The sequence below is a fragment of the Phyllobates terribilis genome, unplaced genomic scaffold, assembly GCF_046119375.1.
Source record: "Phyllobates terribilis strain yellow unplaced genomic scaffold, ASM4611937v1 Scaffold_8__6_contigs__length_399053987, whole genome shotgun sequence".
Classification (NCBI taxonomy): domain Eukaryota; kingdom Metazoa; phylum Chordata; class Amphibia; order Anura; family Dendrobatidae; genus Phyllobates; species Phyllobates terribilis.
In genome coordinates this window covers 288,783,414-288,798,007 of record NW_027362768.1, presented here as the reverse complement: position 1 = coordinate 288,798,007, position 14,594 = coordinate 288,783,414, and the positions used below count along the sequence as shown (strand labels likewise).

Below are 14,594 nucleotides of genomic sequence, written 5' to 3'. Positions count from 1 at the left end.
TTTGTGGAGAAAGTTAGATTTTTCTTATTTCCACGGCTCCATGTTATAAACTTTTGGGAACCACCTGGGGGTCAGGGTGCTCACCACACATCTAGAGAAGTTCCTTGAGGGGTCTAGTTTTCAAAATGGTATCACTTGTATGTGTGTGTGGGAGGGGAGGGGGGATTCCGCTGTTTAGGCATATCAGGGGCTCCCCAAATGCGACATGGCGTCCGCTAATTATTCTCAAGCAAATTTTACAATCAAAAAGTCAAATGGTGCTCCTTCCCTTCCGAGCCCTGCCGTGCGCCCAAACAGTAGTTTTCCCCCACATATGGGGTATTGGCGTGCTCAGAAGAAATTGCACAAAAAATTTCGGGGTCCCTTTTTAACTGTTACGCTTGCGAAAATAAAAAAAATTGGGTCTAAAGTAACATTTTTGAGAAAAAAGTTAAAAATGTTCATTTTTTTTCTTCCACATTCCAAATATTCCTGTGAAGCACCTGAAGGGTTAATAAAGTTCTTGAATGTGGTTTTGAGCACCTTGAGGGGTGCAGTTTTTAGAATGGTGTCACTCTTGGGTATTTTCTGTCATATAGACCCCTCAAAGTCACTTCAAATGTGATGTGGTCCCTAAAAAAATGGTTTTGTAAATTTTGTTGGAAAAAATGAGAAATCGCTGGTCAACTTTTAACCCTTATAACTTCCTAACAAAAAAAATTTTGGTTCCAAAATTGTACTGATGTAAAGTAGACATGTGGGAAATGTTATTTATTAACTATTTTGTGTGAAATATCTCTCTGATCTAAAGGGCATGAAAATTCAAAGTTAGAAAATTGCGAAATTTTCAAAATTTTCATCAAATTTCCGTTTTTTTCACAAATAAACGCAAGTGATATCGAAAAAATTTTACAACTCTCGAAGTACAATATGTCACGAAAAAACAATCTCAGAATCTGTGGGATCCGTTGACGCGTTCATGAAGTTATTACCTCATAAAGTGACAGTGGTCAGAAGTGTAAAACTTGGCTTGGTCATTAACCCCTTAATAACATCTGACGTACTAATACGCGTCTGTGCCCTGGGACTTAAGAGCCAGACCCGTATTAGTACGTCATGGCGATCGCGCCCGCACACAGGCTGTGCGGGCGCGATCGCCGCCGGGTGTCAGCTGATTGTCACAGCTGACACCCGGTACTATGTGCAGGGAGCGGTCCTGCACCGCTCCCAGCACATTAACCCCTGCGATGCTGCGATCGAAGTCGATCGCGGCATTGCGGGGGCAAGGGGAGGTGATCGGCGATACTCACCTCCTCTTCCGGCTTCCAGCGCAGTCTGCAAAGGCTTCCCGGGTGTTGCCATGACGACCCGATGTCGTCATGACAACATCCGGGTCACCAGAGAGCAGGAAGATTGCTTGGGCATGCGCAGTGCATCTCCAAGCAATCTTCACACTGTGCACTTCTGACAGCCTTCATGGCATAGGGATGGTGCTTCATTCCTGTGCCATGCAGGCGATCAGAAAAAAAAAAGTGAAAGTCCCAGAGTGGGACAAAGTAATAAAGTGTATAAACTGTGTGAAAGTGGAAAAAAAAAAAAAAATGTGCAAAAATATTATAAAAAAAACAACAAAAGTACACATTTGGTATCGCCGCGTCCGGAACAAACTTACCTATAAAACTGTCCCACTAGTTAACCCCTTCAGTGAACACTGTAAAAAAAAAAAAAACGAAGCAAAAAACAATGCTTTATCACCATACCGCCAAACAAAAAGTGGAATAACACGCGATCAAAAAGACGCATATAAATAAAAATGATACCGCTGAAAACGTCATCTCGTCCCGCAAAAAAAAAGCCGCCATACAGCTCCATCAGCTGAAAAATAAAAAAGTTATAGCTCTCAGAATAAAGCTATGCTAAAAAATATTTTTTTCTATAAAATAGCTTTTATTGTGTATAAGCGCCAAAACATAGAAAAATGATACAAATGTGGTACCGCTGTAAACGTACTGACCCGAAGAATAAAGCTACCTCATCAATTTTACCACACGCGGAACAGAATAAAAAAAAAAAAAAAGAAAAACAATTCCTGAATTGTTGGTTTTTGTTTATTCTGCCTCCCAAAAATCGGAATAGAAAGCGATAAAAAAATGTCATGTGCCTGAAAATGGCACCAATAACAACATCAAGTCATCCCGCAAAAAACGAGCCGTCACATGACTGTCTGCCAAAATCTGGAAAAATTATAGCTCTCAAAATATGGCGATGCAAAAACTAGATTTTACAAAAAATGCGTCTTTTAGTGTGTGACAGCTGTCAGTCATAAAAACCCCATATGATTCTGGCATTGCTGTAATCACACCGACCCGAAGAATAAAGTAGTCTAATCACTTATACCGCACAAGGAACGGCGTCAAAAATAAACTCTTGGGTTAGGATTGGGCTAGGGTTAGGGCTAGGGTTGTGCTGGGGCTAGGGTTGTGCTGGGGCTAGGGTTGAGCTGGGGCTAGGGCTGGGGTTGGGATTTTTTTCAAAAGTAAGAAAAAAAGATGACGATATGGTGACTAGTGTTGAGAGCAAGTGCTCGCTACTTGAGTTTGCATCGGGTGCTCTGGTATGCATTGAGTATCGTGGGTATTTGAGTGACATGCTCGAGTCTCTGCCCCATATGCTTCGCGGCCAAAAAACTTTACGGGGATTGCCTGCCATGCACGAGCGATCCCCGCATGTTTTTTTTTGGGTGTCTAATAACCGTGAAATATGCGGAGCAGGGACTCGAGCATGTCACTCGAGCACACGCTGTACATGGTGCATACCTGAGTACCCGATGCAAACTCAAGTAGCGAGCACTTGCGCTCAAGAATAATGACAACTTATTCAATATGATGACCTAATGTAAACAAATTCTGTGCCGTACCTCTGGGTTCAAAATGTTCACTATACACCTTAATAAAATCCTTGAGGGGTATAGTTTCCAAAATGGGGACACTTGTGGGGGAGCTCCACTGTTTAGGCACATCACGGGCTCTCCAAACGCGACATGGTGTCTGCTAACAAATTGAATGGAAAATCGGCTCAAATTGTTAGCGGACGCCATGTTGCGTTTGGAGAGCCCCTGTGTGCCCAAACATTGGAGCTCCCCCACAAGTGACCCCATTTTGGAAACTAGACCCCCCAAGGCACCTATCTAGATGCATAGTGAGCACTTGGAACCCCAGGTGTTTCACAAATTGATTCATAAAAATGAAAAAGTGTTTTTTTTTTCACTTTTTCATTTTTACGAATCAATTTGTGAAGCACCTGGGGGTTCCAAGTGCTCACTATGCATCTAGAAAGGTGCCTTGGGGGGTCTAGTTTCCAAAATGGGGTCACTTGTGGGGGAGCTCCAAAGTTTGGGCACAGAGGGGCTCTCCAAACGCAATGTGGTGTCCGCTAACAATTTGAGCCGATTTTCCATTCAATTTGTTAGCGGATACCATGTTGCATTTAGAGAGTCCCTGTGTGCCCAAACATTGGAGCTCCCCCACAAGTGACCCCATTTTGGAAACTAGACCCCCCAAGGCACCTATCTAGATGCATAGTGAGCACTTGGAACCCCTAGGTGCTTCACAAATTGATTCGTAAAAATGAAAAAGTGTTTTTTTTTTTCACTTTTTCATTTTTACGAATCAATTTGTGAAGCACCTGGGGGTTCCAAGTGCTCACTATGCATCTAGAAAGGTGCCTTGGGGGGTCTAGTTTCCAAAATGGGGTCACTTGTGGGGGAGCTCCAAAGTTTGGGCACACAGGGGCTCTCCAAACACAACATGGCGTCCGCTAATTATTCAAGCAAATTTTACAATCAAAAAGTCAAATGGCGCTCTTTCCCTTCCGAGCCTTGCCGTGTGCCCAAACAGTGTTTTTTCCCCAAATATTGGGTATCTGCGTGCCCAGGGGAAATTGCACAACAAATTTTGGGGTCCATTTTTTCTTGTTACCCCTGTGAAAATAAAAAAAATTGGGTCTAAAGTAACATTTTTGTGAAAAAAGTTAAATGTTCATTTTTTTCTTCCACATTCAAAAAATTCCTGTGAAGCACCTGAAGGGTTAATAAAGTTCTTGAATGTGGTTTTGAGCACCTTGAGGGGTGCAGTTTTTAGAATGGTGTCACTTTTGGGTATTTTCTGTCAAAAAGACCCCTCAAAGTGACTTCAAATGTGATGTGGTCCCTAAAAAAATGGTTTTGTAAATTTTGTTGGAAAAATGAGAAATCGCTGGTCAACTTTTAACCCTTATAGCTCCCTAACAAAAAAAAATTTTGGTTCCAAAATTGTGCTGACGTAAAGTAGACATGTGGGATATGTTATTTATTAACTCTTTTGTGTGACATATCGCTCTGATTTCAGGGCTTAAAAATTCAAATTTTCAAAATTGCAAAATTTTCAAAATTTTCACCAAATTTCAGTTTTTTTCACAAATAAACGCAAGTGATATCGAAGAAATTTTTCCACAATCATGAAGTACAATATGTCACGAAAAAACAATCTCAGAATCAGGGGGATCCGTTGAAGCGTTCCAGAGTAATTACCTCATAAAGTGACAGTGGTCAGAATTGTAAAAATTGGCCCGGTCATTAACGTGCAAACCACCCGCGGGGCTTAAGGGGTTAAAGACATAATTGGCTCTGTCCTTAAGGGGTTAATTGCCAGGTCCCTCCATGTATCAGATACAGAACCACAAACATTTGCATGGAGAAACAATAGGACATTATATCCCATTTCTACTAGCTAGTATGAAAGCGGTATGGAGAAGATCAGCTTACTTGGCTTTCAATATCTCTGCACGTTGAGGCCACAATGGTTCATCCTGTAATTCCAATTCACGTAGAACTCTGCTGGGCTTGTAAGCCGCATTGATGATTAATGATAATACCTGTGTTAAAGACAAACTGAGTTACAATGCTTTCAATATTTCTAGAGAATTGAAAATGTAAGACTAAATATACTTAAGGTGAAGCCATGTTTACAGGAAACACCAACAATAGGAGGGTTGAAAAACTGTTTCACTGAAGTTCTAATTAAAAGGGAAATGAACAATCAGAAAATCACCTATTCTTCACATCGATTTTTCTGAGAAACATTTTTAAAAAGTGTATATGTAATGCATGTATCAATATGAACTCCTTCCCGCCATATGATTTACATTGACATGTACATCATATGTTGGATCTGGTTGTATGATGTGTGGAGTGAGCCAGATTCATACACTACGGTTGCCTTCTGTGTCATACAGCTGGCTCCTGTCCTTGATTGATTGGAGCCAGCATTGGCAGCGGCTATTTATTCATTCACTTAGAACTTGCGCAGATGACTGTATTATGGATCCAAGTGCGATCCAACAAAACAACGGATCGCACTCTGACCAATGCGATTTTTCTCTGATCAGAGGAGAAGAATCGCAGCATGCCAAAGTTTCATCCGATATTCCGATTGCACTTGGCCATACAAGTCAATGTGCGTGGAAAACATCGGACTGCACTCGGATGACATCTGAGTGCAGCCAGATTTCCAAGGACTGATCGAATGGAAGAGACAGATTTTTTTTCTCCATCTTCTACTCATCCAAGAGAATTGGATGACACTATGATCACACTCTGATCAGTGTGACATTTGCATAATTGACCAGATTTTCCCAGATGAGAGAATATACGCTGGTGTCACCCTAGCCTTAGATGTACTTGTCAACTGCTAGCTAAGGTTAGATCAGTGGCATGGGGAGTGGGGTGAGAGAAAAGGGACCAGGTCTATTAAGTCGCTCATCAGCCTCCCTGCAACACAATTACAGATCCCAATTGGGTTACCATGGCAACCTGGCACCTCTGAAGGCCCCAGTTGATGTTGCTTTAGTACTCCTATGAAGCCCAGTCTGTGACGGAGCTTCGTTAGAAACCATTAATTTGACTATATACTGCAAGACAAAAAAAAAATTACAATAGACTGGGGGAGATGAACAAAAATTGCCACTTTAGTAACAGCAAAAATGCAGTAAACAGCAACCAAAAAAGTTGCATGTATAACAAAATTGCAGCAATTAAAACAACTCGCCCTACAAAAATAAACAGCTTACAGCTTTTGAAACAGAAAATTAAGTTAAAGGATCTCAAAAATGGTCACTTTGGATTTTTTTTTTTTTCAAAACAAAAATAAAAAAAAAAGTTATAACTTTGGAAGAAGAGGAGCACATACAATGGGGAAAAAAGTATTTAGTCAGCCACCAATTGTGAAAGTTCTCCCACTTAAAAAGATGAGAGAGGCCTGTAATTGACATCATAGGTAGACCTCAACTATGAGAGACAAAATGAGAAAACAAATCCTGAAAATCACATTGTCTGATTTGGAAAGAATTTTTTTTCAAATTTTGGTGGAAAATAAGTATTTGGTCAATTACAAAAAAGCAAGATTTCTGGCTCTCACAGACCTGTAACTTCTTCTTTAAGAGGCTCCTCTGTCCTCCACCCATTACCTGTAGTACTGGCACCTGTTTGAACTGGTTATCAGTATAAAAGACACCTGTCAGCAACCTCAAACAGTCACACTCCAAACTCCACTATGGTGAAGACCAAAGAGCTGTCGAAGGACACCAGAAACAAAAATTGTAGCCCTGCACCAGGCTGGGAAGACTGAATCTGCAATAGGCAAGCAGCGTGGTGTGAAGAAATAAACTGTGGGAGCAATAATTAGAAAATGGAAGACATACAAGACCACTGATAATCTCCCTCGATCTGGGGCTCCACATAAGATCTCACCCCGTGGGGTCAAATGATTTCAAGAACAGTGAGCAAAAATCCCAGAACCACTCGGGGGGACCTAGTGAATGACCTGCAGACAGTTGGGACCAATGCTACACAGGCTACCATCAGTAACACGCTACCCCACCAGGGACTCAGATCCTGCAGTGCCAGACGTGTCCCCCTACTTAAGCCATTACATGTCGGGGTCCGTGTGAAGTTTGCTAGTGAGCATTTGGATGATCAAGAAGAGTACTGGGAGAATGTCATATGGTCAGATGAAACCAAAGTAGAACTGTTTGGTAGAAACACAACTCGTCGTCTTTGGAGGAGAAATAAGGCCGAGTTACATCCAAAGAACACCATACCTACTGTGAAACATGGGGGTGGCAACATCATGCTTTAGGGCTGTTTCTCTGCCAAGGGACCAGGACGACTGATCCGTGTACATGAAAGAATGAATGGGGCCATGAATAGTGAGATTTTGAGTGCAAACATCCTTCCATCAACAAGGGCATTGAAGATGAAACGTGGCTGGATCTTTCAGCATGACAATGATCCCAAGCACACCACCAGGGCAACGAAGGAGTGGCTTCGTAAGAAGCATTTCAAGGTCCTGCAGTGGCCTAGCCAGTCTCCAGATCTAAACCCTATAGAAAACCTTTGGAGGAAGTTGAAAGTCCGTGTTGCCCAGCAACAGCCCCAAAACATCACTGCTCTAGAGGACATCTGCAAGGAGGACTGGGCCAATATACCAGCAACAGTGTGTGCCAACCTTGTGAAGACTTACAGAAAACGTTTGACCTCTGTCATTGCCAACAAAGGATATATAACAAAGTATTGAGATGAACTTTTGTAATTAACCAAATACTTATTTTCCACCAAAATTTGAAAAAAAAAATTCTTTCCAAATCAGACAATGTGATTTTCAGGATTTGTTTTCTCATTTTGTCTGTCATAGTTGAGGTCTACCTATGATGTCGATCACAAGCCTCTCTCATTTTTAAGTGGGAGAACATGCACAATTGGTGGCTGACTAAATACTTTTTTCCCCCACTGTAAGTAAAAGCCCTAAAATGAAAACTGGCTGTGGTGAGAAGTGGCTACAAATAAATCTTGCTATCTTTTCATTCTTGCCACTAAAAGGATCTGTTCAGATCAGAGCTGCACAACTTACAGCCCGGAGTCCACACGCAGCCCACAATGCCATTCTGTGCGGTCCTCAACCATACGGACAGAAAAAATTCTTGTCTGACAGGTTGACTATATGTGATCAGCTACACACAGAAGAGTAGTGGTGGCAGCAGCTGAGGAGCAGAGACTGGCAAGGACTAATGGTGCACGGTGTAGACATCGCTGGATGTTTCATACATCAGGAAAATGGGGTCACTTAACCCATTCAGCACTCCAGATATGAGTATGTGAATTACACAGGTGGCCTCCATGTCTGTGGACGCTCCTCTGTAGTTTATGGGAGTTCTTAAACATTAAGCATTAAAAGGACTGTCAGCACAGAATGATTGTTCAAACCAAGTACAGGCGCCCGATACTCCATGGAGGGGACAATCATTTACCTGCACCTTCACACCTGCTTGTTTTCCATCTATCTCCTCCCTTCTCTGACTCAATGAAGCCAGAGCTGTCAAAGAAGAGGGATGTGGAGATAGAAACCAGCAGGTGGGAAGGTGTGTATAAAGGATTGGCCCCGCTATGAAGCATCAAGCAGTGGGACTTAGTTTGAACAGTCATTCTGTGCTGACAGACCCTTTAAAGCAAAAAAAAAAACAATTATTGTAGAGAGCCATGTGCATGCATGACCTTTTCCATTTTAGGTCCTATTCAGACAGCTTTTTACAAGGATTTAGAAGATTTTACTGCAAATCCACTTAAATATGCTTCAAACACTCTTTGAATAAGTTTTTTTTATTAGTTTTACTGGGAAATGTTCAAAATAACGCAAAATAAAAAACAGTACTGTACAGTAAAGGAGCTATGCAACCCAATTGGAAACTTATTTCAAAGAATATTTGATGCGGATTTAGGAGCAGAATCTAATTTCTAAATACTTGTAAAAAAAGAACAAAAAAAAAAAAAACACTGACCACACTATGAGGCTTCATTCTTATAAGTATTTTGTGACTTTCTGATGTTGCAGATTTTCTGTAGCATTTCTGCACCTATTAGATAAATTAAAATTACCTGTTTTTTCTTGATTTTGATTTTTGAGGTTTTTATTTTTTTAATGCTGCATTTGTGTCTCTTTTTGGTATGTCAGGTTTTAAATAAAGCTGCTTTGGTTTTGATACTTTTTAGTATTTGGCTTTGACAAAACTTTAGTAATACAGTAATGTACAGATTACGTGATTCTTGCTTGCAGATTTTCCACGTCTAATGCAATTCTATGGGGGAAATCTGCACTCAGCGTACCAAAAAAGAAAAATTGACATGTCGTGGATTTGAAATGTGCACCGCAGGTCAGTTAAAGGGGTTGTCCACTACTTTAGATTACCCCCCCAATGTTTCCCCATGGGGCCCCTAAGACTTTTTGTAAATACCTTCCGTTGCAGATAGTGGCCAGGGATAGCGCCACTCACAGGCATCACGTGACCCCCGGCTGGTGGCGGCTCGGACATCGGCTGATGTAACGACAAGTCCAGGCTGCAGTCCGGGGTCTTTGTCTGCCTGGTTCCACGGTGGCTACAGGGTTGTGGCAGGGTTATTCCCCTGGGTTACACCCGGCATGCACTGCGTGCTCTTCCTGTCCCCATTCATTGGGAAAGCGCACGGTGAATACCGGGTGTAACGCGGGATGTAACCCCACCCACAACCCAGCAGCCACCGCGGGGACCCCAGCGCTGAATCACGCCTCACTTGTCGTGACGTCAGTGCGGGGTCAGATGAAGCCTGTGATCGCCACTCACAGGCGTTATCAGCAACGGAAGGCATTTGCAAAAAGTCTTAGGGGCCCCGGGGGAATACATTGGGGGGGGGGGGGAATCTATAGTGCACAACTTCTTTAAGGTTGTGTAAAAAAACAAAACAAAAAAAGCACATGGCATGAGATTTAAAATCCCCTCTTTATTGCTGGAACTGTAGAAGGCTGCGAAAATATATAGCATCAAAAGCTCATGAAAAACTCTTCGTGGGCACACAGCCTTCGAGTACTAAAGAGTGGAAATAGGTACAAATTCTACTTATAGAACTTATCAGACATTTATAGTATATAATTTTGATATGCCATAAATGTCACAAAAGGCAATACCCCTTTCATTGTTAGTGCGGCCCCTGGAATGGCTCATTATGACAATGTGGCACTTCTACCAAAAGAGGTTGTGCGCCCTTGATTTAGACGGACCGACTGGTGACACCATACGACGCTGATTGGTAAAAATTTACCAATCACCGGTCATTTGAATGAGTCTTTGCACAGGTTGACCAAAGAAAACGATGTGCACTGAGCAATCTATACTACTAAGTGTGCCCAGGCTGCCATTGCTCTCAGCAGTCTGAATCCGGTTTACATGGGACAATGTACTGCAGAGAACAATGATGTTCTATGCTACATAAAAGATCATTTCACCCGACGAACAAGCATCTTGCTCGTTCATCAAGTGATCGGCAGCCTGTTTACTAGGCAAGATAATTGCAAAACGAGCGTTAGTCCAAGAATGCTCAGACATTTCCATTTTTGTACAAACCCCTTTCCAGTAGTCATTTCATTATCAAAGGCAGCATTACAAAGAAAGATCGCACCGACAGGTAAGTAAAGAATCACAATATTCACAAGTGATGGTCAAAGCAAACATCCTCCCCTCCTACTGGTGAAGGACTGATTTCCACCATACTACCTGCACTTTCATCCATTGTATTTGTGCAGGACAAAATATTGGCCCGTATAATAATCGGAGTAATTTAGTCTAGGTTGCACAGTACCTCTTTGAGGACCAAAACACAATTTCCCGGACCCACGGACTTGGGCAGCTCTGCTATCCGTCCTTTGTTTAGATAAGGACCTGAGAAGCAGCGATGATTGAAATAGATCTTGGGGCAGAGATATTTCCCATTAGATGCTGCGGAAGAAATTGGAAATAAACATTTAACCAGATTGTTTAGTTTTTTTATTGCATATTATACAAATTGTTAGGATTTATGATATTAATCATTTCTATAGTAAAAGGTATTTCTAAGATGGTCCATCAGACATTAATCATGTAAATATCTACTTCTCTGCATAACACATTAATACATTTTGTCGCTATAAATGGAATAATTTATTTTTACATTCCTTTTAATGCAATCAACAGATTAAGGTGACCTGATCTAACAAAACGCCACACAATGTTGCGGTTTAACAATCCACTTTTAAAGAATAATTACGTGATGTCGCTTCCATCAAAAACTTTACTAGATCTTCATTTCATTTTCTATGAATTCAAAACCAACACGAAGTGACTTTAATTGTTACTGTCTAAAATTATATCAACGGTTTTATGTAGGGCTTCAATTTTATATAAGATAATGTTTAAGTATTAAAAGCGGAAATTTGCTTTTATATTAAAGATTGTGCAGTACTCTAATAATTTTTACTTTGGAAATTATCACAGATATGAAACAGAAGTGGCAACGACAACCAGGACTCACTCTTAGTCCACTTATCGACATACAGTAAAAAAACAATTATAAGAATGTGGCGGAACACAAAAATAACTAATAGCACAATACGAACATCAAATTAAGAATTTAGTTAGGACTGGTTTAAGTGTAAAACTTAACTTTTTTGCCCATTTCTTCACCCCTTTAAAGACAGTCAATTAGGCCTCAATGACTTTTTTCTTAAAGTTTATTCTCAAGTTCTCTAATTGGTACAATTTCAAAGTTGTTTGTTTCTACAAGAACTTTTAAATCTTATTAAAAAATTATCTCCGGTCTCAAGAACAGAGGAATTTTTTATTGCATTGTGTACCGCTCGTTACCAGACACCCTGCAATCTACTAGAGGTGCTTGGTCTCCTAGGCAAGAAATGCAGCGCTTACAACCTTTTTCTAAAAGCAAAAGTTTCAGCAGGATTTTGCTAAGTAAACTACAGGCAGTGTCATGTTGGGGATGCTGCACTGATTAATATAATGATACCGGAGATGAAGAAATAAATTTTGTGGTTCTTGTGCAATCAGTATTTGCAGTTTTGAGTTTGTGATATGCTCATGCTCTGGGGAGGGACTTTAGGCAGAGTCTTTCCTTGGTGTTGTAGGCCAGATTGAAAGATCAGACGTGTCCACAGGCCACCCCTATCTGTCTCTATGATGAGGAACATACTTGTGCTTCGGGGAGGCCTGTGGGCAGGTCTTTTCTTGCTGATGTACCCTAGAGCACCAGGATAAGACCCTGCTTACAGTCCCGCCCCGGAGAACAGGCATATTTAACTCAAAACTGCAAACACTGATTGCACAAGAATCACAAGACGGATTTCTTCATCTCAGGTATCATATTAATCAGTGCAGCAACCTCGACATGACACTGCCTGTAGTTTACTTAGCAATATCCTGCTGACAGGTTATCTTTAACTAGATCTGAAGCTGGACAGATCGCCTGATCCTGTTAGAGTTAGTTCCCATCTGCTCCTCCATTGTTGCAGAGGCAAAACCACCTCAGCTTAAACAAGGGGAGAGGACACAGTTCAGGCCAGGAGTGCAACCACGTCACAGGTCCAAACGGTCAATAATCGGGAGCACACCTTCTCCCCGGCAAGTAGGAGGCTGAGGAGCAGTGCACTCCTGAAAACAAATTAGGAGAAAACCCTTTAAAAAGGGAACCTGTCATGTAAAATAAAGCTAATAACCTGTAGATATGGGGTTAATCTCCAGTTAATAGCATTCAAACACCATGCAGCGCTGGCACCGAGAGCCCCACTGCCGTGAGAAAATGAAATTTATTCTCCCAGGCAGCATTTAGCTTCCAGTCATAGGGGCGGCGCCAGAAGAATTTCAGTCAGGGCTCTGTGTTTAAAGCGGTGGCTGTAACTGCGCCCCAGCACTGACTGCAGGATCATTATTAGAACCAGTGTCTATACACCAAGCCTTGACTGAAATGGTGCCAGCACCACCCCCATGAATGGAAGCCGAAAGCAGCCAGGGGGAATAAAGTCCATTTCCTCCAGGCAGCAGGGCTCTCGGTATCAGTGCCACACGGTATCAGAATGCTATTGACCTACAGATTAACACCGTTGCTTGTTTTACATTATAGGTTCTCTTGTAGAATTTTGCTTTTTTTTTGGAAACCCATTCATGAACAATTCAAGGGGTTGTAAAGTTAGTCAAATGTACATTCACATGTCAATGTGGAGTTAACAGATTTTTTGTTCTGATATCAAATATATTAGGATTGGTAATAGTTTTGCCTAGAGGAAGATGCAGTCATTGTTTCCAATCTATGGTGTTGTATTTCTATAGTAATCTTAGTTCAGATGCACAACTGATTAGGAGAAAATAGAAAAGTAGCTTACTGGTGATGCCACTTGCAGTAGATGACCCGTTCACTCCATGTCCATTCTTAGCAAGCAAACCGCTAAAAAAAAAGAAACAAAATAGGGAAAGTTTCTATTAAGAATAAAACATACAAATATGCAGATTGTGAGGATGGGACTAACAGGGTAAAGATGGCTTCACCACCCAGTTATCAGTTTATGTGGAAACTCCTCAACTGCACATTAAAAACATTTGTTATGATAACTGTAAAATAAATATCAAAAATCAGCAGGAATTCAATCTTCTGCCACAACCATTGCAGGAAACTGTTTAAGAGACAGTGGGCTATCACACCTTGACCTCCATTATGGCAGGCTTATCATACTTTTGATATTGCCAAGTTGGTGCCAACTGCATTCAAAACAGATGGAAAGGAGGTTTTTAACCACCACCAAAACCTAGACATACAAGCTAATGCCTACCCATTTTCTAAATCCAAGTCCATTACTGTATACGCACACTTTTTTTTTGAGCTGCTCAAAAATGATGAATTTTCAAATGTAAACTTTTATTGGTAAGTTTTGGGAGAATTCATTAATTTGTGCTTAGTTTGAAACAGATTCTATCAGAACCCGCCTCAAAAGGAATGACATGAACTTTTTTTTTTGCCCACCAAGCAATTTTAAAACATGAAAACAATGCTCCAAGCATCGAACATATGAACAGCAAAGTGATTTTACATTAGAAATGAATAGGAAGAGCACTGGAGCGATAATTCGGTAACAAAAAAAAAAAAAAAAAAAAACTTGACAAAAAATAATTGTTTGCAATTACAGAGGTCAGACCTTTTCTGTAGTTCTTGACCAGGTTTGCACACACTGCAGCAGGGATTTTGTCCCACTCCTTCATACAGATCTTCCCCAGATCTTTCAGGTTTCAGGGCTGTCGCTGGGCAACATTGAGTTTCAGCTCTCTCCAAAGATTTTCTATTGGGCTCAGGTCTGGAGACTGGCTAGTGGCTAGGCCACTCCAGGACCTTCATAATCTCGCGATACATGACCCCATCCATCCTCTCTCAAATACGGTGCAGTCGTCCTGCCCCTTTGCAGAAAAGCACCCTGAAAGTATGATGTTTCCCCCACCACGTTTCATGGTTGGGACGGTGTTCTTGGGTTTCTACTCATTCTCCTTCCTCCAAATCACGGTGAGGGGAGTTGATACCAAAAAGTTCTATTTTGGTCTCATCTAACCACATGCCCTTCTCCCATGCCTCCTCTGGATCATCCAGATGGTCATTGATGAACTTCAAACGGGCCTGGACATGTGCTGGCGTGAGCAGACGGACCTTGCATGCCCTGCAGGATTTTAATCCATGACGGCGTAGTGTG

General features: G+C 41.4%; 1 protein-coding gene across 2 annotated transcripts in view; it reads right to left on the bottom strand.

Annotated features, from left to right (window-relative positions):
* SFMBT1 (Scm like with four mbt domains 1) overlaps positions 1 to 14,594 on the bottom strand; it is a 97,969-nt gene that overhangs the window by 19,327 nt on the left and 64,048 nt on the right. For both annotated transcript variants that reach the window (XM_073644360.1, XM_073644361.1), the window contains 3 exons: positions 13,245 to 13,306; positions 10,679 to 10,815; positions 4,781 to 4,890 (listed from right to left, as the gene is read on the bottom strand). In XM_073644360.1, the coding sequence (XP_073500461.1) occupies positions 4,781 to 4,890; positions 10,679 to 10,815; positions 13,245 to 13,306 (309 nt within the window). The remainder of the gene's footprint in view (positions 1 to 4,780; positions 4,891 to 10,678; positions 10,816 to 13,244; positions 13,307 to 14,594) is intronic.